The sequence below is a fragment of the Tigriopus californicus genome, chromosome 9 (genome assembly GCF_007210705.1).
Source record: "Tigriopus californicus strain San Diego chromosome 9, Tcal_SD_v2.1, whole genome shotgun sequence".
Lineage (NCBI taxonomy): Eukaryota > Metazoa > Arthropoda > Copepoda > Harpacticoida > Harpacticidae > Tigriopus > Tigriopus californicus.
In genome coordinates, this window is record NC_081448.1 from 3466887 (window position 1) to 3489551 (window position 22665).

At 39.3% G+C, this 22665-nt stretch overlaps 2 protein-coding genes across 3 annotated transcripts; one reads left to right on the plus strand and one right to left on the minus strand.

The window, feature by feature from the left end:
- The first annotated feature begins 3579 nt into the window (after nt 1-3579).
- Nucleotides 3580-8499, plus strand: LOC131886750 (uncharacterized). The gene is made up of 6 exons (XM_059235147.1): nt 3580-3787; nt 4226-4522; nt 5946-6593; nt 6733-7016; nt 7824-7925; nt 8004-8499. The coding sequence occupies exons 3-6, from the start codon at nt 6357-6359 to the stop codon at nt 8134-8136; spliced, it is 756 nt and encodes a 251-aa protein (XP_059091130.1). The 5' UTR covers nt 3580-3787; nt 4226-4522; nt 5946-6356; the 3' UTR covers nt 8137-8499.
- Nucleotides 8500-14235: 5736 nt separating this feature from the next.
- On the minus strand, nt 14236-20889 carry LOC131887204 (uncharacterized). 2 transcript variants are annotated; one of them, XM_059235753.1, is made up of 6 exons: nt 20729-20889; nt 18094-18282; nt 17835-18029; nt 15633-15821; nt 15367-15570; nt 14236-14906 (listed from the first exon to the last, which is right to left on the minus strand). In XM_059235753.1, the coding sequence occupies exons 1-6, from the start codon at nt 20853-20855 to the stop codon at nt 14662-14664; spliced, it is 1149 nt and encodes a 382-aa protein (XP_059091736.1). In that variant the 5' UTR covers nt 20856-20889; the 3' UTR covers nt 14236-14661. The 2 variants fall into 2 exon arrangements, 1 of the variants encoding a protein (XP_059091736.1); XR_009374010.1 differs by lacking the exons at nt 17835-18029; nt 18094-18282; nt 20729-20889 and adding an exon at nt 15940-16703.
- Nucleotides 20890-22665: the final 1776 nt, after the last annotated feature.

Below are 22665 nucleotides of genomic sequence, written 5' to 3' on the forward strand. Positions count from 1 at the left end.
GCTTTAGTATGGCCAACATATTTAGCTGATATATTTGAATGTCAATCAATGACATAATTATTGAGCAATATGTGATTAATATCATTTTTTTATAATTGATGGTATTTACTTCAAACAAAGGACATAAATATGCTTGAAATGACTTCAAATGCGGCCTGAAGTACAATTATTGAGAAATGCCAATTTAGTGTTCTTGATAAAGTTTTCGATTAACTTGGTACGCATGGTTATTGAATGTACTTTATTGATGTTTGAAATAGATAAAGAATTTTTTTGTGTGTGAACAGGGTTGTGTATCAAAGAGATCATTTTAACTAAAAACACACTGACATGTAGTAATTTAGCATGGACATGCTTGTTTTATAGATATAAGTCTTAATTTAGCCCGATGGCCTCATTGGGCGGTCAAAGGAAAGCCGTATCATGTCTTAAAAGTCCTTAGCCTAACTAACTGGCAGCACACTTTCTTGGCCTTTCTTCCTCTGTGGCCTTTTGACGCACTTTTTTAACGCTGGCGCTAAGAAAAAAGCGGAAACATCTAAACCTTCAAAATCATTTTTTTCAAAATTTTGGCCTTTAAATGAGGCAATTTCCAAGAAACCAGCCTACGAACGATGCTTAATGAAGGCTCTAGAAATGATAGCTTCGGATGCCAACTTATCAACACCCATTTCAGCTAAGCACAACTAAATCATTTGGACGTGTTGCTGAATTTTAGCCCACTTTATTAATAAAACTATTCACATTGACACGCTTTGGTAGACGGTCAGTGGAAAAAGAATATGCCATGAACAGAGAAGTAAAAAGTAACAAAAGATATTGGTGCGGGTCGGATAATTTGATATTAATCTAAAAGTGAAAAAGCAAAACATAGGAGCTATGCTTTGATTGAACATGAGAGGAATTTTAAGTAAGTCTCAGGGCGACTTTTTATGTTAGAAATTCTTATTTTAGTATCATTTTCATTATGACAAACCATTAGTGTATAGATTTTTAGAAGTATTATATTCTTGGGCATGAGTAATCATTAAAGTTATAACTCGTCATGGAAATCTTAAGGCTGCCCTTTTTGCTAGATCGGGGCAGACTCTTTTTAAAACATTCTTGTATTACAGCATTTGATTCACAATGGATACGGCTGAAACCCTGTATTACGCCATAAAAAATTAGAGTTAATACGTTAAAAGTTATTCTTAGCTTTTTGACAGATAAAAGATCAGAAACTTCAGAGTGCCCTAAATCCTTGATGAATCAAGGCTAACTAGAACAATGAAGGCCTCCTCTCTTCTTTCTCGGGCTCCTTCATTGTTCCGCTTTGTCCCCTCTAATATTCATAGCCCGTCAACTTCGCCAACTATGCAGTTCTCGTTTTTTTTTCATTTCCAATGATATTGTCTGAATGGAAGAGTTTTGTTATCCTCTAATAAGCCAGTACTTGCTACTCTACCGATGCAACATATGAAATGATGAAGCTCCACAATATGCGCCTATTAAATCTCTATTCCGATTCTCCGGTTAATGTGGAAAAGAAATTGACTTCCTTACGTCAAAAAAAAAGAATCATTTTATCTTCGAATTGTATTCGTTAATGATTCAACTTTTCAAGATATTTGACACCCAAGCTTTGCCCAAAGCATGTTGAAATACTTTCTCCAGATCAAAAGATTAAAGACGTCATGGTAAAAGTAACCTATCTTGAGGATGCTTAGATTTTTCCTGTTTAGCGTACGCCTGTCCATATTTTCAGGTTGGCCTCACAGGTAAGGCAGACTTTGCTCCTGGAAATGAATCATGGGTGGATGAGATCTGTATGGCCATTTACAACCATCTGACCTGAGTTCATGGACAAACATAAAAGGAAGAAATATCGAGTTTCGTAAAGGAATTCGAATCCCATTAAGACAGATTTATCTTAAATAAGTTATGGGGCGAGTGTCGAAGATTCCTCTTTCGGGAACGGCTGGTTTCTATTTTCTATGGTCTATCTTTTCTTCTCACAATTACTTCTGTGTCGCGATCCTATCAGAGGTCAAATCAAATCGAGGGCCAATCAAAATGCATTCTCACGAGGATAGTACTAGTACTAGTACTAGTACTTAGTACTACTCGACAAAACAAAGGCTTTTTCTTGTCCCGACGCCAATAACGAAATGATTCTCTTGACCACTTGAGATTTATCATCTTAAAAAAAATTAGTGCTCGAAAGTCAAAAACAGTAATTTTCAGGATTTTTCTCGCTAACCCTTACACCAGCTTTACGTGCTTGCCTTATTTTGTAACAAATATAGGTTGAATGAACCTTCAGCATATCAAAATGAAAGTAGAAGGTTCACTTTCTTAAAAGACAACCGGCTTAATGATGATAATAAATGCAAAGTTGGCCCCTCAAGATGCCTAAGTCTTTAGAGCAGACACTTCAGGTTAAATTGTACTAACTACGGCAAATAAATCACTTGTACTGGGTCTCACACATGGAGTATATGCTATTAGTGCTTCAATTCATGGAGTACACTAGTAGTACTCACGTACTCCGAGGCCAATTCAAGTTCTCATTCCTATCTTTTCAAACTCACCTTGACCACTTTGTGGGTTACAAAAAGAGGCCCTTCTTCGGTTGCATTTTGATTCCTCATGTCAGAGTAGCAGTGCCAGAGTCAAAACTAACCCACATGAAGCTGCATTGTGGCAGAGAGTGCCTTTGTGGCACTATATCTTGACATGAGAGTTCCAATATGGAGTTCCCCAGTGTTCATTTTTTTCCCGATCTTCACGGTAGATGAACTCAATGAGCCCATCAATGTTGTAAACACCAATGATGAAAAGGAGAACACCTAATATGGAGCCCGGTGGGACAACCTACCTGAATTGATTTTGTGTTTATCTGTAAGAGATCGATCGATCTCAACTAATTACTTTCTACCGCCAATGAGACTTTTTTAACTAGCGGGAGCCTTCCAATTCCCCCTCATGTCCCTATTTGTGCAACTTGTTAACCAGTAGATCATAATGTATCTTTCCAAAGGCCTTAACGAAGTCAAAGTAGACTGCATTGGCGGACTTTTGACTCTCTGGTCGCTCAATGACATGTTTCATCAGCTCAGTCAATTAAATAACGTAGTCGTTTGTATTAAACGAGTACGACAGAGAGCTCAGCGCACAATTTCGGAGGAGTTTTGAACCTTCAATTCTGTTCCAAAAAATAAGTTTACATGGGTCTCATATCCAAAGCAAACCAATCTTAATAAATGTTTGTGGCGTATGGGTAAGTTGTAATGCTAAGGTTACTATTCAAGCATATTTAACTGCATTCACAGTAACTACCGATTCAGATTATTCAGTTTTTCATTAAAAAATACAAAGTGACGTGTAAAGGTGTGTTTGAAACTTTTACAATACGTGTAAGGGTGCCTGAAGGGTAAGTAAAACCATGTATAGCTCTTAGAGAAAGAGTTCTTCATTTCGATGTTTTAATTTTTTTGAAACGAATCGAAGGTTCAAAATTCCACCGTACTGGTGCGCTGAACTCACTTCCATTACTTGGTAGTAAGGTGCTATAGTACGGATGAACTCCGTGATGGCTTGAAAAAAGTCTCTAGATCTGAACTTCTCTTATAACTTCATGAGCGAATCCCGCCGTCGGAGCCGTTTCAGCAATGTCTTTCGAGGCACAGTTGATATCTTCCTTCGCCAAGTTGGTGTCATATAAATTCAAGTACTCCAACCTTCCTGGATGCAGTCAACTTCAAAGCCTTTGGGTGCATAATGGCTTTTAGATACTCACCGGGAGGTAAAGATAATTCTCCAACATTGCCTGTTTTTGTACAGTTTCGTTTACCCATCGTTATCGCTTTATAAAATTTAGCAGTGTTGAAAAAATAACTTCTTTGAGAACTAATTCGTGAAAAAGTCCAAGCAACGGCTGAATCAATTTGAAATTCAAAGGAAACACGAAAAACTGAGCAAAGTGTAGATTTTGACAATTTACTTGGTAATCCGAGCTCATATCACTTTTTCCAAAGAGTAAGATACAAAACAGTCGCTTTGTTTACACCATACCAGTTGGGCACTTCAAAAAGTAAAATCTGCACCTTCATATTTTATCCAACAATCGAAAGATCCATATGTTTGGGATACTTTTCTTGTGATGGTATAAAAGAGGGATTTTTTTAATCTGTGACTCGATTTGTCGTCAAAGATGCCACTTCAATTTTTCTTGGTTCAACAGATTTTCGAGCTGATTTCTATCATCATGACCCATACCCGTATCAATATCTCAACCAAGGCTACGGGAATCAACCAACACTTTCACTTGGACAATCAATCACGAAAGTTTCCGAACATCAGTTGCAAGCTCAAAACCTCCAAGGATTAATTCAAGTTATTGCCTTGATCGCTGTCAGCCTCTTCACGAGTTATATTAATGAGAAAAATAACAAAGGATTTCAAGAACCAGTGGTTAAGAACAACACCAGTAGTAATTCTACACCAGCTCCAGCGCCAATGCCTGTTACAGTAAACCCACGTAAGTAATATTTATTGATCTTACATTTTTTGCTTACAATTAACTATGTTAGAAGGGCACCAGTTAACGGGCACCTAAAATGTCGCCGAATTCAGAAGCCAAATAAACGGTTACTTGACCTTAATGGTTGATATTTAAATGAACCAATTTTTTATGAGTAGAACCCAACAAAAGTTGGCTTTTGGCTAAAATGTTGGCTTGAGTTAGAAAAACATCCCAAAAAAAAGTCGCAAAAACAGGAAAAGAAGTTGTGCAAGTGTGAAAAAGTTTTAAAGATGCGAAACAGTTATGAACATGTGAAAAAAATTTGAAAAATAAACAAGTTGCCAAGATATAAAATTGCTAAATATGTATAAAAGTTGCGACAATTTGATGAAGGTCCGAAAAATGCGCAAAAAGGTGTAAGAATAGAAAACATCAAATTTTGAAAAATGCTTTTAGTCTCGTTGTTTTGTTTTGCAAAAGGCTTGGCACACAATTGCATTTACCAAGTAAGGCAGTAGGTTTCTTCTTTTCATTTCCAAGAAATTAAGATTTATTTCTGTCTGTGTTATGGTATACAATGGATTCTCTTCAGGTGTCTAATGTTAACATTTTTGGAGCGTTTGTTAACTGACTGGTTTTGGGTATTTCTCTAAATCAAACCAACGATGGCAAATATAGCTTACGCGAACCTGTAACTCCCGTTTTTGTCGACTTTCTTAAACAAGAAACAAGGAATAGAATTTTATATCTAAATTCATTAGAAGATCAAATATAATGCATAGCTTAAGTGGTAACCAAGTGCTAATCATAGTCTATCATCAAAATAGTATTGAGTATTGCATATTTTGTAGCAATTAGTACAGTCAGTGAGAACCGAAACCAAAGAAAAACACAAAATAGCTGAAAACTGCTGAGCGTGAATTTAAAGTTGAGAAATCTGAAAATCAGTAAGGAAAGTCGTTGAAGCCAAAAAATGGTTAAAAAAGTGAAAAATTTGATGCACAATGGCACAAATCTTAAATTTTGAAGATTGTTACTTGAAGTAGTCAGAAGGCCAAAGAAAACTCAAAGCAAAGGGAAAATGAAATAGCTGAAAGCTACTGAGCGGGACTTCAAGGTTAAAACATGTGAAAACATGAAAGAAGAAGTGGGTAAAATCGAAAAGATGGCTAAAGGTTTGGATATTTGAGCCAAAAAATATTTTTCGAACTATTTTGTTTGAGGTTTGGTAAGGAGATTTGACCAATCTGTTGGATCAAAATTGCATGAATATAGACATATCTCTCAATAACACGTCCAACCACTTTCGTCCCTAAACTAGGTATTGCTGAATCAGCTCGAAAGAAAGGTTTGTGAAGGGCGTTTTTGTGTCAGAAAGCTTTGATTGTTCCTCAACCCCAGCACTTCCCATGAAAATTGATTTCTTTTTTTCTTTAAGTTATATCAATCCTCTTTAAAGTCCCCGAAGCAGGGGCTGGAATTACCTTTCATCTTACACAAAGCCAAATGCACCCACTTACCACTGGGCAGACCAACGATCAAGGAGAGTTCAGAACCTCGGTAAGTACTTTCTTGCTTTACTTATTGTATGCAGGATGGGTTTTTCCTTCATGGATACGATTCTTTACCTCTGCTGCCAAGAATGTCTAAAAGTAAGTTTACTAAAGCTACAAAGCCATGAGCAAAACAATTTCGAAATTGGCTTTTTATGAAGAACGTCGCACCTCGTTGATGATTCTACATAGAAGTAGAATAACTCGATATACCCAGTGTGATCCTTTTTTATGTGCCACGAACAAGAGAGTTATTAAAGGCTTAAAAATTTCCCGTCCCTTCAAATATAAGGAAAATGCCATTGTTTTCATCGGCCAAATGTGAACAAACATCAAACATTGAAAAATGTTTAACTTCAACTTTGTTACAACTGTTTTTGACTGTTCAGGTGTTACCCAATGTTCCAATTGAGGTGGCCATAAGCGGGACCATAGACGGTGACAAGATAATCAATGTCACTCAGACAATCCCACCGTCTCCTGGAGTCTTCCAGTTTGTCATACCCACCGTCAAGGAAATAGATTTGAATGAGGTATGTTTAGTTGTCATTCTTGCAACTCATCAAGCTACAAGTTACAATTTCAAGCAAGACCTGGATATTTTTGCAAATTTGATCTCGTTTAAAACATGGCCAACACCACTCATTGAAAAGACTTATTATTTCATTTTAGGGGGAATTCATGGCGGTTTTGACCTGGCCTTCAGCTGTTCTTGATCTCGATTTAGCGGCCTTGGGGATAGCTTACGGATCATGCCATTGTTTGCACTTCTTTGGTGGCGACGAGGGCCCATGTGATATGGGAGGAAAAGTTGTTCTCCAACAGGATAACATCTTGAACTCTGGCATTGAATCCCTGAGGTTTGGTTATCGATATGCAGTTGCCCGGTCCAATAATTCTCTCGCAGGGAGAAACTCGAGGGAGAGATATGACATTTTTGTTCATAATCCAGAAGAGTGAGTAGAATAATAGATAAAACCAGTTCAGATTCAATTGATGAGTAATAATACCAATGTACATACAATGTTACCATCGTTAACTTTGAAAGTTACTACCGTCCTCAAATATGTCACTGTCTTGTGCAATTGGCGGCTTCATAGAGCTTGCTGATTGAATCAGGTTTTGGTAATTGTTCGATTTAATAGCAGGGTCTATTCCAGTTTGATCGTAATTAATACTGCTAAATATATCCCCACTTAATTCAATGTTCCCCGCTATCACCCATTCATATGAATTACCTAAGTCGTTTTAAAATGTCTTTCTGATTGATGAAGCTTCTAACAAATGACTTGACGTAGGAATTTATCAAGATCTATTTCGTGGTTATCTACCATACGCCTTGTAGGACCACATCTTCTTCATCTTGAACCCAATAGCCATTAAGAGTCAAAAGTTAAATTGGGACAAGATATTGGGAGGCGACGTGGTGCAGCTCTTAGCGCAGTTTCTCAAGGTCAAAGTCCCCACTTCCATTGTACGTTTTTCTATTCCCAGAAGTACAGACTAACAGAACCATCAGAAAAGAGCTAATCTGATGCGGACACGGTAATGCCTGAAGGTACCTTAACTGGACTTTGTGACGATTGGCTTTTCTGACCAAGAGAGGCTCAATCTTCCAAAAATAGCACCCCAATCACAAATAGTGTCAATTGATTGCATCATTGCATTGTTCTTTCCACAGCTAGAATACAGAAAGTCAGTTTTGAGAATTCTCGAAAAATAGTGCGACAGAAAACTAAACAACTTTTTATTCGTACTTTTAGGGTACCGAGCATAGCGAGATCCGGTGCAATCATCACAGTCTTTTACGGAAAAACTTCGAAAACGGTCAATGTCCCAACCTCGGACCCCAACTCAAATAGCTTGTGAGAGAGGATATTTGTCAACCCATGCTTTGCATACACAATCCATGGACCTTACCAACAATTTTAACTGAGTTTCAGATTTTGGTTTGCGGGCTCTTTCAATGTGGACACTGGAGTATTTGAAGAAACACCCGTGTCTGAGTCTTTTGTTGATCTGAGAACCCAAGGTGATTGTACAGAACTTATCCAAAAAAACTACGGTGGTATTTAAGAAAACGTACACCACAGCATCCAGAGGATCTACGATTGAATCAACTTACCATACGGTAAACAGGCTGGTTTCAGGAATGATGAAGAAAAAAATGTTTTTTTTTTCATACACGATGTCACCCATTTTTTTGCTATTTATCGAAACATTAAATCCACATTCATTCATGCATTTTGTATATATAAAAAAAATGACACATCTGGGCTAGGAAATGAAGAAAGCATCAATATTTATTTCAAGTGGGTAAAGTGCATAGATTTGTAATCGGTGATAAAAAGCTTTAAGTCAAAAAACAGCTGTGTAGTACGATTCTAAAAGCTATAGCCCCAATAGTAATTGCACCCCTGACAAAGCTTTTAAATATGTCTTTTGTGTCTAGCTTCATTCCAGAAAAATGGAAAACGGTCAAGGTTATCCCCACCTTTCAAAAGCCGAAAATTTCAGAATTACAACTCCTTGTGGGTGGTGCTCACCCACAAGTATAAAACATAGCGTAGTCGGTTAACTGGCCGTGGCCCTCTGTTCTCCCGTGAAGCTCTCCCCAGTGTGAGGGGTTTGGAGCGTGTGAAGCTCCCCTCAGTGCGAAGGATCGAGCGTGCTCTCCTCGTTGGAGAGGATTGAGCTTGTGGAGGCAGTGGGCCTTGCTGCTGGCAACACCCCGGGAGGACCCGTGACCCTTTGTGGGACGGCCTCGTGATCCTTTGTGGGACAGACTCGTGATCCTTTGTTGGACGGCCTCGTGATCCTTTTGCATGAAAATTGTGAGTGCACTTATTTAGCGCTTGATTTTAAATCGTAATGGTATCTACTTAACCGCTCTTTATTTATGTGGCATCTTATGGACCAAATTTTATCGTTTTTAGCCGTATTGCGGCATATTTGAAATCAACCAGACAGACTAAAAGGAGAAATAAATCGTGAACTCAAAAAAATATTTACCATTGCTCCAAAATCAACTTACCCGAACTGTGGTGTGTGAAAACTAAATTCATGATAATGAACCAAAAAAGTGGCCATCATGATTGGAAAATTGAAATAGATGCTTGCAAAAAAGCTGAAGTGGGTAGCACAAAAACGAAGGAAAGGTATGTCAAATTTCTAGGAATGAGAATAGAAAACAAATTAAGCAGGCATTCACATACAGAATACATTGCAAACAAGCTTCGAAAGACCCCTTTTAGCTTGAACCGAGGCTAAAGATCAGTGCCCGTAAAAGGCAAGTTTATAATGGTTTAGTTCGAAGTACAATATAATACGGACTTGAGTTCTATGGTTAAAGTACCGAAATGAAATGTTTGATAATAATGAAAACAAAATTATTACCTTGTTTGCAAGACAGTTAGATTTCTTTCGATATCAACAAGTCGAAGGCCAACTCTTCACTGCCTTCAGTAGCAAGCTATGAACGAAAGGTGAACTGGCGGACCTATATAAAATTATTCGTGGACGACTTGTACGTATTTCTTTACATCTGTGCCACTTCAGATCCACATCTGAAAGAGAATTTCTTGAAATCAGAACACTTAATCGTATTGCACGATCAATTGAGGTCACCCAGTCCATTCTTCAAGCAATGGGAGGAACAACTTTACCAATCGCAAATTTGGTGAGTCACCAGAAAGGCAAGTTTCGCTTCCAAAAGAAATGTGCGTCACCAAACCTCGCCAGGAAGTGCTTTCGTTGTGGACATTCTCCTCATCCAAAACACGAAGGCTGTCCCATGAAGGACGCCATCTGCCATAAGTGCGGAAAACTTGGCCACACTCTACCCTTTTGCCAAAGCCCTCAGAAAGGCTCTTCCCATGCTTCTAATAAGGCACAATCTGCCTCAGTTCAAATTGTGCATGTGTCTACGCAAACCAACACCCCCAGGGTGGATTTACTTGTCAAACCACAAAGTGGAGACAAGTTCGTCGGTTCAGCTAAACCCGACACGGTGTGGTTGCAAGTGTTAGTGTTATTGCAAAACCGTTAATACAGCGATACTTCATACCCGTTCAGCCAACTCAAGTGCGATTATCCGCTGCCAATGGGACTTCCATTGCAAGTGAGGGTTCGGTATTATTAACATTATCCGCTGACGACAGAAACTATGTGACAATCAAGGCCATAGTATCATCGGAATTGAGAGATCCGTTCCTCGTGGGATGGAAAGACCTCCAAAAGTTGAAAATTATAACAGACAATTTTCCCTATATTTCATTCCAAGACACTGATGAGACCAAAGTGTCTATGGACCCGAATATCAAGGAGACCAATCAACTTATTCACGATTATGAGGACGTCCTGAAAGATTCACTGACAAACGTACCTATGTCAGGCCCTCCTATGAAAATTGAGCTTCAGGGAGAGATTGTATCCCGAAAAATTTTGACTGTAAGAAAAGTGCCCGTTCACGTGCAGCAAGATGCGGATCTGTTAATTCTGGATATTATCAAGTCAGGCGTTATCAAGCCCGTAACTGTGCCCACAGATTGGCTCAGTCCGGCGTTCTTCGTTCCAAAAGATTATGGGAAAGGAGGAGTTCGCAAGGTCCCGGACTACCCCAGTTGAACAAGTTCGTCAAACGTCCAGTAAACCCCTTCCCATCCAGTTTGAATATCATCGATAGCATTGCCAGTGATTCAAATTATTTTGTCAAGCTCGACACTATGCAGGGATACTTTCAGATCCCATTGGATAAGGACAGTAATCTCCTCACCGCATTCTTATTGCCTAGTGGAAAGTAATGTTATACCAGAGCACCTATGGGTCTCAACGCCAGATCTGATGAATGGTGTTTGAGGTCAGACCAAGCCTTATACTGTTTACCCGGTGTTCTAAAACTCGTGGATGACATTTTCGTCCAAGCTTCCACTCTCGAAATGCTATTTGAACAGGCCCGATCTGTTCTTGATAGATGCAGGAGATTTGGTATCCTCATCTCCAAACGCAAATTCTCGGTTGGACAAGAATTCAAATTTGCACGCTCTCTCGTTTCCAACAGGGGTACTCGCCCTGATCCAGCCAAAATTGAAGCAATCGCTCAATTTCCAGAACCAATCAAACCTTCATTGTTCAATTTGCTGTCCTCAAATATTCGTAGAGTATGTAGGAGTTGATCCAGTACCATGTTTTCAGTGAGACTTGGACATGTTTTTGACTAAAATTCATGATCAATCCTATATTTAAGGGCTAGCCAGATCCGCCAACTCTAATTCGTTGGTCGATCAAATAATAAATATATATAAAACTTAAGTAAAATGAATAAATTTCTCGTCTTGAAGTGCTTGGATTCCAATCCCAGTAGCGGTAAGGAAGCTGACTCAGCCGAGGAATTGTAAAATGACCTCAATGCACTCCACATGCATTGCCAAGGCAACGGCTTTCAAGTCAATTCCATCAAGACAAAGGCCATCCTTTTTCATTAAGACCGCCTGTCTCCCACACTTGCTTCCATATCAACAACAGTCCGCATATACAACCTCTTTTTTTTTTATAGCCATGACATTAACAAAGGTCGCAACAAGATAATGTTATTGTTATTTACCTTACAAAAAGGCCAAGCAAAACGGAAGGCACGAATTGTGTAGTAGTAATTGGTATCAAATAATGAAAGCAAGACAAAGGCCATCCTTTTTCATTAAGACCGCCTGTCTCCCACACTTGCTTCCATATCAACAACAGTCCGCTTATACAACCTCTTTTTTTTTTATAGCCATGACATTAACAAAGGTCGCAACAAGATAATGTTATTGTTATTTACCTTACAAAAAGGCCAAGCAAAACGGAAGGCACGAATTGTGTAGTAGTAATTGGTATCAAATAATGAAAGCAAGTTACAAAACCTAAGAAGAAGGTCATATATCCTGATTATTTCGGGTTCGAAAGGGACTAATGCTCATTAATAATACAGATATTGTCGACGACCCTTTGCATTAAAAATACATTGGGTACAAGTGGGTCCAGATAATATCGAAAAGAGAGGTTCTAGGAGATCGATAGTTACTTACTATTACGAATCGGACATCGACTCGGAATTGACCGATGGTGAAATAACTTGGATGAGAGTGTCCAAAACTTGAATAAGTATATTTAAAATGAGACCTTACTGTAGGGCAGAGGCTTATCGAATCGGAGTTGATGACTGTTGAATGTTAGAACATCAACTGTCCTCTTCTTCGTTAGGTGTCTTCATTGATAGCTTTCTTTCTTCTAATTTATGACTCTTACATAAACATGGGTTTGTTATTGGCATTGGCATGTGTTAGATGAACATCTTGCTGATTTCACCTATACACATCTAGGCCTACGAAGGGGGGAAAGAGATTAAGGTAACGGCTTATTATTTTCGGGTTATCAGGGTTCCTGTTCTGTTATGGGTTGTATGTATGTCGGCATATTCTTCTACAACTGACATGGGTAACTGGGAATCCTGAATGACATCATCGACTCTTCTGGATTGGTATTTCATGGACTTAACCTTTCGCACTATAAATTTCGTAAGCCTGTCTACTTGCTATCATAACATGGACTTATTGGCGCCTCCGTTCTCGAAGGATCGTCGTCCACTATCATTCGCGGACAACTCTGGCGAATGGTGTTTCACGATATTACTTAGCCATCATTATGTCAAAAGTAATCCTCCTGGGGAAAAGCCTTATAGGATATAATTAAAAAATGCATTGGCCGTTGGAAGTGCTCACTAGAACTGATTGTTCGGTACAAAGACGAGATTGAAGGTCGGTAGAAATCCAATGAGTTACTTTCAATTGAATACCAAATGCAAGTATCAATGCCCTGGACATCCTCTTAGTTAAATTGCGTGAATATGGCAACGTCCAAGTTGCAATTCCTCAGTCCAAAGGACACAGTGTGGCTCAAAATTGGAAATCAGAATTAATACCCCGGGTCGCGGCACCAAAAAGAGAGGGTAAAATGTTCCGTACAAGGTCTCGCTTTCCCAAAAATAGCGTAATTCCCAAAACAGCAACAGAACTATCCAGTCTCTGACGCTAGCAATATGTTGCTTGCCAAGATAGCGTCTAAATATCCAAGACAGATAAGGAAAATAACGTCACCGTCAAATTTGGGGAAGTTACTTTGTGTTTTAAAGCTTTTAAAGGTTTTAGTACCTCTATTGTTTTGAAAAGTGCCCTAGTGACCTCCCAAAATTTATGTTGATATCATCATTCAGCTGCTACTTAAAGGAGTCAATAACACGCAACAATAAGAATCTGTGAGCTGTTGAAACAATCTTCGGCATGGTTATGATTACCCAAGACGAGTCCGAGTTCTGTAAAGACAAAGAAATGTTGCCGTCACCCCCTGTCGTTAAACCGTTTGATGTTAGTTTACCAACTCAATTACTTACTGATGCTTCGAAACTCTCTTGGACATGGATTTGCCCTCATCCAATAGCAACCCGCAATTAATGGCGAAGGCAAAATTCGTCCGGTTAAATGTGGATCATGCGCTTGTCACCAGCACAGAAAAACGATTTTCTTAAATTGATTATTTTTCCCAAAAAGGCAACTATTTTTTCGAAGTCCAATCATTAGTTTCGAGCTAGAGGCACACTCCAGTCTGTAACTTTCAAGCGATTATGCCACCTCTGGGCCTTGATGAGAAACTCACAAATACGAAATGTGGCCATTTTTGGTACTAGGCAAGCCGCTCTAATCCTTCTTCAAAGAAAGTCACCATTGTTTCGTTTAAGGGTTCATATTTTATTCTCTGCCTTCCGGCCTTGCCATAGATGATTTGTCTTCTTCAAATGAAACTGGGTTTCGCACTCCACGATTTTTGGCTGAACCTGGGTAAAATACTCAATACTAAGCCTTTTGATTTCCATCCTAGTTGGTAAAATTGATGAACGAAGTGACGTTCCAATAAACAATTGTTGCGTGTCGATATGCTGGGGAAAGGCTTTCTTGTCCAATAAATATCTACATCCATTTTGAGGAATTGGACATTCTATGAATGATGGATTTTGGATTGCAGTAGTTACCAGCAATGCTTCTTTTCAACAAGCAGCATCTAAGCTCAAACATATTAGACCATTAGCTGGCGTGGAGGTAAAGAAAGAAAAAAGGTTAAAAAGTATCAAATGTGACCGGCAGGTAGAATTCAATAAATCTTTATTCAGTCAGTGCCCATAAACAGAAATACAAATAGGAAGAAACAACGCCCACGCATTCCATACCGTCATCAACAACGCGCTGATTGATCCCCACAAAAGTCATAGAGTTGACTTGCAATTTCCTTTTGCATTGTGCATCACTGGTATCTTGTGTTTTAATTTTCTATGAAAAAGACAGTCAGGCGGTTCTTTGAGTTTTTTTTTTTTTGTACGATGCCAATCAAAAATACGCCATTTATACAGATGGAAAGTAAAAGAAGAGATTTTGAGTTTATTTCTCAAAAAACTTGCCATTCCCTCTCAAGAAATTGCCTACTGCCTCTGTTTCTCTACTCTTTTCAGACTCATTACCCGGTGTTTCATCAAAGTCTAAAAAGTCGTTTCTCCCACACACCAATAAATTCAGACTAGGGACAAAACTTAGGTCCTGCAATTGCTTCAGGATTGTCCACCAAACCACCCGCAGAACTCGATTTGTAAAAGCAACGTTGGTAATACATGGAACTCGGCAGACCAGCGTAAGTGTACACCTCGCAGTTTGGTATTATCTGGCACTGGGCTTTGCAATCTAAATGAGAATTCACCACTGGGCCAGGGGTAAAAGGTCCCCCAAGATCGTGACGAAAGTAGTCCACGTTTTTTAAGGAACAATCTGAAAAGATTTCAAAATCAAGCAATCATATCTTTTTTCTTAATCTGAGAACATTAATACATTCATAATATCTTAATAGAATAATAATGATAATATCTTAAACATTAAAAATCGCGTGACTAATTGAGTTTTTCAAATATAGGATTAGTTCAGCAATTGGATTACATTATTATTGCTTTTTGTTCAGATTGACTTTGGAATTTACATTTGGTTAAGAAGTATGGGCTTTAAAAGAATTTGTGTCTTCTTAGCCAGTGTCACGCAAATGTTAAGTACAAGCTGAATTAACTTGAGCCTTTTTGATGTTAAAGTAATCAAACAACGGTTCAAAAATCAATTCAGAATTGCTGAGCTGATAATTTCATTGCATGATACGTTTTTTTCTACAGCAATGAAATCTATGCAACCTAGATTTTTTTCAGTTCCTAGGATAAAATGTTGAAACGAAGACAATACTGACCTATCGGAGGCACCTGCGCAACACAACGCTTTTTGTGTTCTTGGCACATTATAGGTTGGAAAAGATATTCAGGGAGGCAGCGTGAGGCATCATCTTCGGGGTCGATGAGATTGGCAGAGCCAAATGAGCTGTCTTTGTCCCAAACACTTTTGCAACATGCGTTCTTCATTTGAACTGGATGTGTGTAAGGACATTCAATGGGTGCTAAAATCAATGTGTGACATGATTAAGGCTTTCATTAACCGACCCAAAAGCATCGCACTCACTAATCACTTCGGGCCTCGTTGAGCACCAATTGGCACTTTTACACGGAATAGAATTGTCGTCATAACAAAGCGATGCTGGGTCATACCAATCCAAATCTTTGCTGTAATCATTGATCCGATGAAACCTTTTACAGCAACGAGTTCCATTTGCCAGAGCCCAAGGATGAGATTCCGGGCATAAATCAGCCCCTAGAATTATGAATAAGGAAATGTAACCGGATGAACCTGATATTACCGCCACTGACTCACGCCACGTAATCTCTATCTTCTTGTGTTGCAAATGCTGTTACAAGCATATATAACTTACTATATTGTATGATGACCGGATGGGGGCTGTTGACTAGATATTCGTTGATCGTGTGTGGAGGAATTTATAATAAGGGAAACTGTCTATGGCGAGTATGATGGTGGGAGCAAAGGCAATGTGTAAATGGAAAATGGATATCTGTGACTAGAATATAACATCTCCCTTCCCGGGGAAGGGGGGTAGGGTTGACAAGGGGGAGAGCACAAAATATCCTATGAGGCCTGGTGGGAATGACTAGAGAGTTGTGACAATTGACTAGGTGAGCATGAACATAATAGATAAATTATGTATAGATGACTAGAGTTGTTTGATTTGGTGATTAGAAGGATTGACTAAATGTTAAAGGGTTTGACTCAGATCCATCCTCCATCCGGGTCACCACATCCACCAGGCCTCCCCAACCATCCAGGCATTGATGTTACCCCCAGCGCCTCTGACACCCCACGGTCGACCTGGCCCAGTCACCGCTGCATCCACGGAACTTCCGTTGCACCCGCGGGAGGGTCACTGTAACCACGGGCCTTCAGCACGCATCACGCTCTCGCTGCGACCACGGCCATCCGGCTGCACCATGCCCACCCGCTGCAACCACGGCCATTCCGCACGCATCACGTCTCTTCTGGGCCCAAGTTCCGCAATGGCGTCCTCAGTCGTCTTGGGGAAGGTTCTTCCGCCTGGAGGCGGCTACTACCGGCTGTGCCATGTATGATTACGGAATGGGGGCTGTTGACTAGATGTTTATTGCTTATTTGTGAAGGATATTATTTAGAGAGAAATCTGAGCTCTGGCGATGAAGTGGTGGGGGCATGAGTAAGGAATAAATGTAAATGTTCATCGAAGATTCAGTTGAACTAAAAACGAAACTGAAAATATTAACGGGGACCCTATCATTCAGTGTGGTCAGAATTATTCATAGAAGAGTGTTTGATTTTTTGGCCTCTAAGACGACGATTTCCTAAATCGGAACGACCAAATTACTCTTCTCAGTCACAAAATTAGAGCTATTGTACACACAATCAACAAGGTCAATCAAAATGGTTGCTCCCAGATTGATTAATAATATCATTATCAAAATGAACAAGAGCCTCCCAATTCCTAGAATAGATTATGGCCTAACTATTTTCAGTATCTATAAAGATAGCGCAAATAACAAAATTTCAAAAATAATAAGGCTTGAGATGAGCTAAAGGATCGAAGTAAAATGCTCATACTGATGCAACATGATTTTAAATAGATCATCCCCTCCGAGAAAGAATTCAAAGGGTAACCGCTCAATTGGGGCTTTTCAGTCATGACTTGTACCCCGATCTTTTATTCCTTTATCCATTTCCTGCGTTAAACTCCAATAAATATGAACTCTGACAAAGACAATCTTTTAGCCAATAAAAAAGCCACCTAGTCATCAACGAAGATTCAAATTAACTATCCTCTCAATGGGCAAAATTTAGATTATTTCTTCTGCTCGTACTCACAAGCAGAGGGTGCAATATAAAGGAAACCCAATGTTCTATTTTCGTGATGTTGACAAACTGAGAAGTAATAGTTTGCTGGACATTAGAGTTTAGATAAAATTCGGCATGTTTCCGCATAAAACTTTTGAACACATCATTACAGTCCATACGAGTTATAACATTGATAAACATATATTTAAAAAATGATTGATATTCAAGAGCCTTTTCAAGCTCCCTTAAATGAGCCAACTGTTTTCCCAATTTTTTTAAAGCTCCGTTTTAATTTTTAGCACGTGCCTACCTTTTTGATATGAGTTAGATTCGTGGTATCTCATAAAATCGAAGCTGCTTCTAATGATTTTGAAAGGTACGAAAACGCCGTGATGAGTCTGGGATTTTTGGTCAAAACATATTTGGATATATTTTTTACAACTCCAGATTTACCTATCAGCGCCACGCAACGCTTCTTATTTGCTTGGCATGCGGACGTTTGAAACAGGCCCCCGTCTTGACAACATTTGGGATCATCATTATCCACAATACGGCCACCATCACAGTCACTATCATTCTTTTTCCACATGCTTTTGCAGCAAGCGTTCTTCATTTGAATTGGGAAAATATTTGGGCACGGATCAGGTTCTAGTAACGGTAAGGACTGGTCATGCTAAATCTATGATAATATCATGACAGTCCAACAACCCACCCATGAACTCCTGTCTTGTTATGCACAATTTGCGATTTGGACAAAAAATAGAATTGTTGCCATAGCACAATGACTCAGCATCATACCAATCCAAATCTTTGCTGAAATCATTGGCTTGATGAAATCGTTCACAGCAGCGAGTTCCATTAGCCATCGCCCATGGGTGAGATTTGGGGCAAGGCAAAGCCACTGCAATTGAAACAAGGGTAAGTCTATCAAACACAAAAACCTGTGGGCCTGAAGAATTGACGAAAACATGATACAACGGGCATTTTTTTAACATTATTTATGCCTTTTCGCTTGCTGCGCCTCGATTTGAGTTGAAGACACTCAATTTTCACCGCACGCTTGGAATGGATTATTCAAAAAAGCAAGAGTTGAAAGCCTTTTTTAGAATACTGTTTGCATGAAATATGAAACTCCCATTGGAGCGAACAAATTTATGATTCATAAATGATTATTGCTTTAAATTAACACGCAATGGCGAATGAAAAACATTTGCATAATATGCCTCATGGTTAGGAATAAACCTTTATTGCGTCAGGACGATTGTGGGCGTCATTTTGAAAAGATTGAATGGCTTAGAGTATAAGAGTATAAGCAAATCAATAATTAACCCACTAATCATGGATCTAAAACTATCTATTACTTAGAACAAGGATGTAGATAACGTTACATATCTCTAGGATTGAAGTTGCGCCTCTTTTCACATCCTGCTCTATTTATGCTCCTCTTTCTTGTTCTTCATTGTCCAAACCGTGTAGCTCGCAATTCAGAATTTCGTTCACTTGCAAGATTGTCGGCAAATCAAATTCCATGTGAACTCGCGCGAAAGCCTTGCCTTGCCAGGATTTATCATGAGTTACGTTTTACGTAGGTGTCCTCATTCAAGGACATAAGGACATGGCGCCTTACGAATCTGGCTGAAATCACTTGTTGAGAATGTTAGCAATCGAAAAAGATGTTTTGTGCTCTCGTCGTCTTTGAATGCATTCAATCCTCTGGGCGTGGCTCCTATCCATCAACACCGAGAATGCGACCAAAGCAACTGTAGTGGCCCAAAACATTTCACAATCATTCAGTCCTCTTCTCTCCAGAGAAGGAGAGCTGAACTCAAGACCCCTTGTTTCAGTCCCTACCATCGAGAGTTGAGGGGTTAAATGCTCCAAAAACTGTGAAGTGCAAAAACGAGTGAAACATTGGACACTTGGGAGCAATACACAATATCACGAATTGAGGAGCGCCGAGTCAGTCCAACAAAGGTTGAAGTAGAGAACCTACTCTCTTCATCTGCCTCGTCCCGGATGACAGGCGTGTAGAAATGAGCCAAACAGCCAACCAAAAACTCGGATATTCCCAGGACAAAATTCCTCCTCCATTGTCAAGAACTGTTTGCCTCAACATAAGGAACAGTAGTGGAGAAGGTCCACGATTGCCTGGAAAAGCAACACCATCCCTTTTTCCAGTCCTTCACGAAATCCGAGATGGATGTGGCCTTCAAGAAGATGAAGAGCAAAGTCCCCTCAACATCAGGTATATCTCCCTTCCAACTTTTACTTCTCCGGACCCAAGCCCAGCCACTCTTTTAAGAATTCTTCAGCCTCGCCCTCCATTCTTCTTTCTTCCCACCAGAGTGGATGCAGTCAAGTACGATTTTCATTCTTATGAAGGGGCCAAGGGACATTCCAGATAACCATCGGACCATCGCCTTGGAAAGCTAATTTCTGAAGATGATGTCTACCGGGAAGCCCCTCTACCACCATGGCAGCTACTCTCCACTATGAAATTGTACACTCATTACTTAACATCATTAATAAGAGGAGATAGCTTTAATGCTTTGTGGCTTTCTCCAAAGTATTCTGAGGGCCTGACCAAACGCAGGTCTTCCTCAAACTCCAAATGTAGGGAGTTTTCAGGGCCAAGATTGGAGACAAGAGCAATAGACTTCCCATCAAGAATTCTCCTCTTCCAATAGTGCTTCAACTCTTCGAGACATACATCAACCCAATTTTCCTTTACGGCCTTCACCTTTGTCTCCCAAACTCCGCCCAATACTCCCTCAAATGCGCCAATGGCAGCTTCACCAAATTCCTTAATCGATACCTGTGCGTGCACCAATATGCCAACAATGCATGGACGCATTTTCTATGCAAAACTGAGCTCCTCATCATCGGGTTGGCAAGGGTAGTGTCCAACAGTGTTGGGAACCTGACCTTTCCGAAGGTGATGTCAGGAAATATGCTGTCCTTCCCGGACAAAGACTTGTCAACATCAAACTGTAATTGGCCTCCTTTGATGTTTAATTTGCTTCCCTTTATTATTTGTAGGGATATACCTAGACATTATTGACCCCGTAAAATGTTTCAAGTCAGACTTGAACCAAATTTTTAGCCTTACACATTTTTTATTCTAGATCAACCCTACATTGGAGGCCTATGGTAGTCTCCCTAATGTTTTCTTCTAAAATTTTGGGGACTACTCCTTGCGGCAATGATATTTCCCCTGAAAAAATGAAAAAAAAGAACGAATGTTGTAGAAGTGAAAAAAGTGTTATTGACCTTTTTGACAATACTCGTTTGGTATTCTTTGAAAGTGAAGAGAACTTGATGAACACAAGAGTAAATGCTTAACAAACCCTCTCCTTCTTTCCGATGAAAATTCGGCCGCATTGTTGTACCAAGTATAATTGGATCGGATCTGGCCAATTCAATCATGATATGAAGAAATGCCAATAACTTGCAGCAGCGAACTTGAAATACCATAATGCACTCTATAGATTAAAGTAAAGTTGATGTGTTCAACGGCATTAGATATCTAACGACTGAATGAAAATATGCAATTTGTAATGAATCGGACCATGAGCTTCCTTTTAGTACATCAATATTTTATAGTTGTGACCTCTGTTGTTGCCGTTTCATGATTACGCTATTTACATAAGTGGGCACTGTCAGTCTATTTATGTACAATATCTCATTTTGATGTGGGCGACAATCACAGCGTTGGTGTTCAGGAATTTTGGCTTCCTGTTGAAACGAAATAGTTTTGTCCGTTAAGTTTCACGCTCAATACACTTTTAATGCTGTACATGTTCTTGACCTTCTATGAAACTCAGTATATGACCGATGAGAATAAGATTGATTGACTGATGAATTGAGCGAACTTAGAAGCCCTTGACCGATATGTCACTCCAATAAAAGGCAAGCAAAGGCCAATACAATAAAAAATTGTACAAAAAATAGAGGTTATTCAGCCTTTAAGTATTTTTCACCTTCTTTGGTAATACAATTGACCGAAGTATTTAATTCTACCAAAATTGATCTTGATCATTTCTTTTCAATCATATGCTTCCATGAACTGACATCGCCTTGGGGGACTTGTTGTATTTGGTCCCAACTAGTCCCCTGTGTTTAGAATACAGTACCCTAGTCCCAATGAGACAATTACAAGGATACTTGAAATAGTCTAGTTCGGAACGATAACAGAAATCACTCGCGCAACCTCTTGAACAGAATCGGTTGTCTCTAAAAAATAGGTTAGAGACGAGTTAAAACCGTGAGCAATTCTTCGGAACATTTTCTATTTCTAGCTAACGCAACTTTATATTATACGGAGAGCATCATTGCATTCCAACAGTTTCACACAAGCAGACAAAAGGTGGGAATTGAAGGAACAAATCAACCAAGTACCAAATGAACCTCATATTAGAGGGAGGATCAAGGACCTCTTGCCATGATCTACCTTGTCAAAGGCCTTGGCAAAGTCAAAATGTAGACTACATCAACTGATTTATGGCTCTCTAGTGCCTCAATTACCTGCTCTAAATGCTCAACCAAGAGGGTAACCGTGCTAAAATGTGCTCAGAACCCATGCTGGCTAGGAGGAAGTACTTCATGAATGTCAAGAAATTCAACAAGTTTGTACTTTATGATATTCTCCAACACCTTCGCAATATATAATTCGCAGCAATTGAGACTTTAACCAGAATATTTAGGCGTAATAGGTGTAGTATATTATTGAACAATAGAATATATGTTTTATCCCATGTCTAGTAATTACATAAAATCGGGGTTCCTGTGGAGAAGCGAGACGAACCTGCTGCCTTTCTTCTCCTCAATTTCATAGATCTAAGCGACATTGCTTTCAGATTTACAAACCGGCAAAAAATCAGCAGCCGACCAGAGACCACTTCTTCTAGTGGTCTGTTCCCCAGCCAATTCCGAATTACAAACCCAAAGATCTATTTTCATGCTCGCCTTTATTCCTTTTAATATCTACTGCCCTCTTCATTAAAACAAACCTAAAAGCCTTTTAAAAACCCATTGTTATGCTTCTTTATGTAATACATCTGACACATCTGACACCTGGTTCATATCAACACATGGAGTAATGTTGAAATTTTATGTTAAATGTTTTTTACACCTACGTCTTAGAAGTTGTATTCGTATATTGCTTGAAAAATTTGAAAATCGACAAAGCTTTTGACTGGAATATATTGTAACATCCACAAAATTGTGTTGTTTCCATTATTAGTATAAAAGATATTCTTTGCTGTGGTATTCGATTTTATTGCAT

Coding starts and splice junctions, on each gene's coding strand:
- LOC131887204 (XM_059235753.1), bottom strand. CDS start 20,855: ATGGTATTTCAAGTTCGCTGCTGCAAGTTATTGGCATTTCTTCATATC. Junction 15,571..15,632: donor AACGAGGCCCGAAGTGATTA/GTGAGTGCGATG, acceptor CATTGATTTTAG/CACCCATTGAATGTCCTTAC. Junction 14,907..15,366: donor TGCGCAGGTGCCTCCGATAG/GTCAGTATTGTC, acceptor AAATCTTTTCAG/ATTGTTCCTTAAAAAACGTG.
- LOC131886750 (XM_059235147.1), top strand. CDS start 6,357: ATGCCATTGTTTTCATCGGCCAAATGTGAACAAACATCAAACATTGAA. Junction 7,017..7,823: donor TTTGTTCATAATCCAGAAGA/GTGAGTAGAATA, acceptor TCGTACTTTTAG/GGTACCGAGCATAGCGAGAT. Junction 7,926..8,003: donor GACCCCAACTCAAATAGCTT/GTGAGAGAGGAT, acceptor ACTGAGTTTCAG/ATTTTGGTTTGCGGGCTCTT.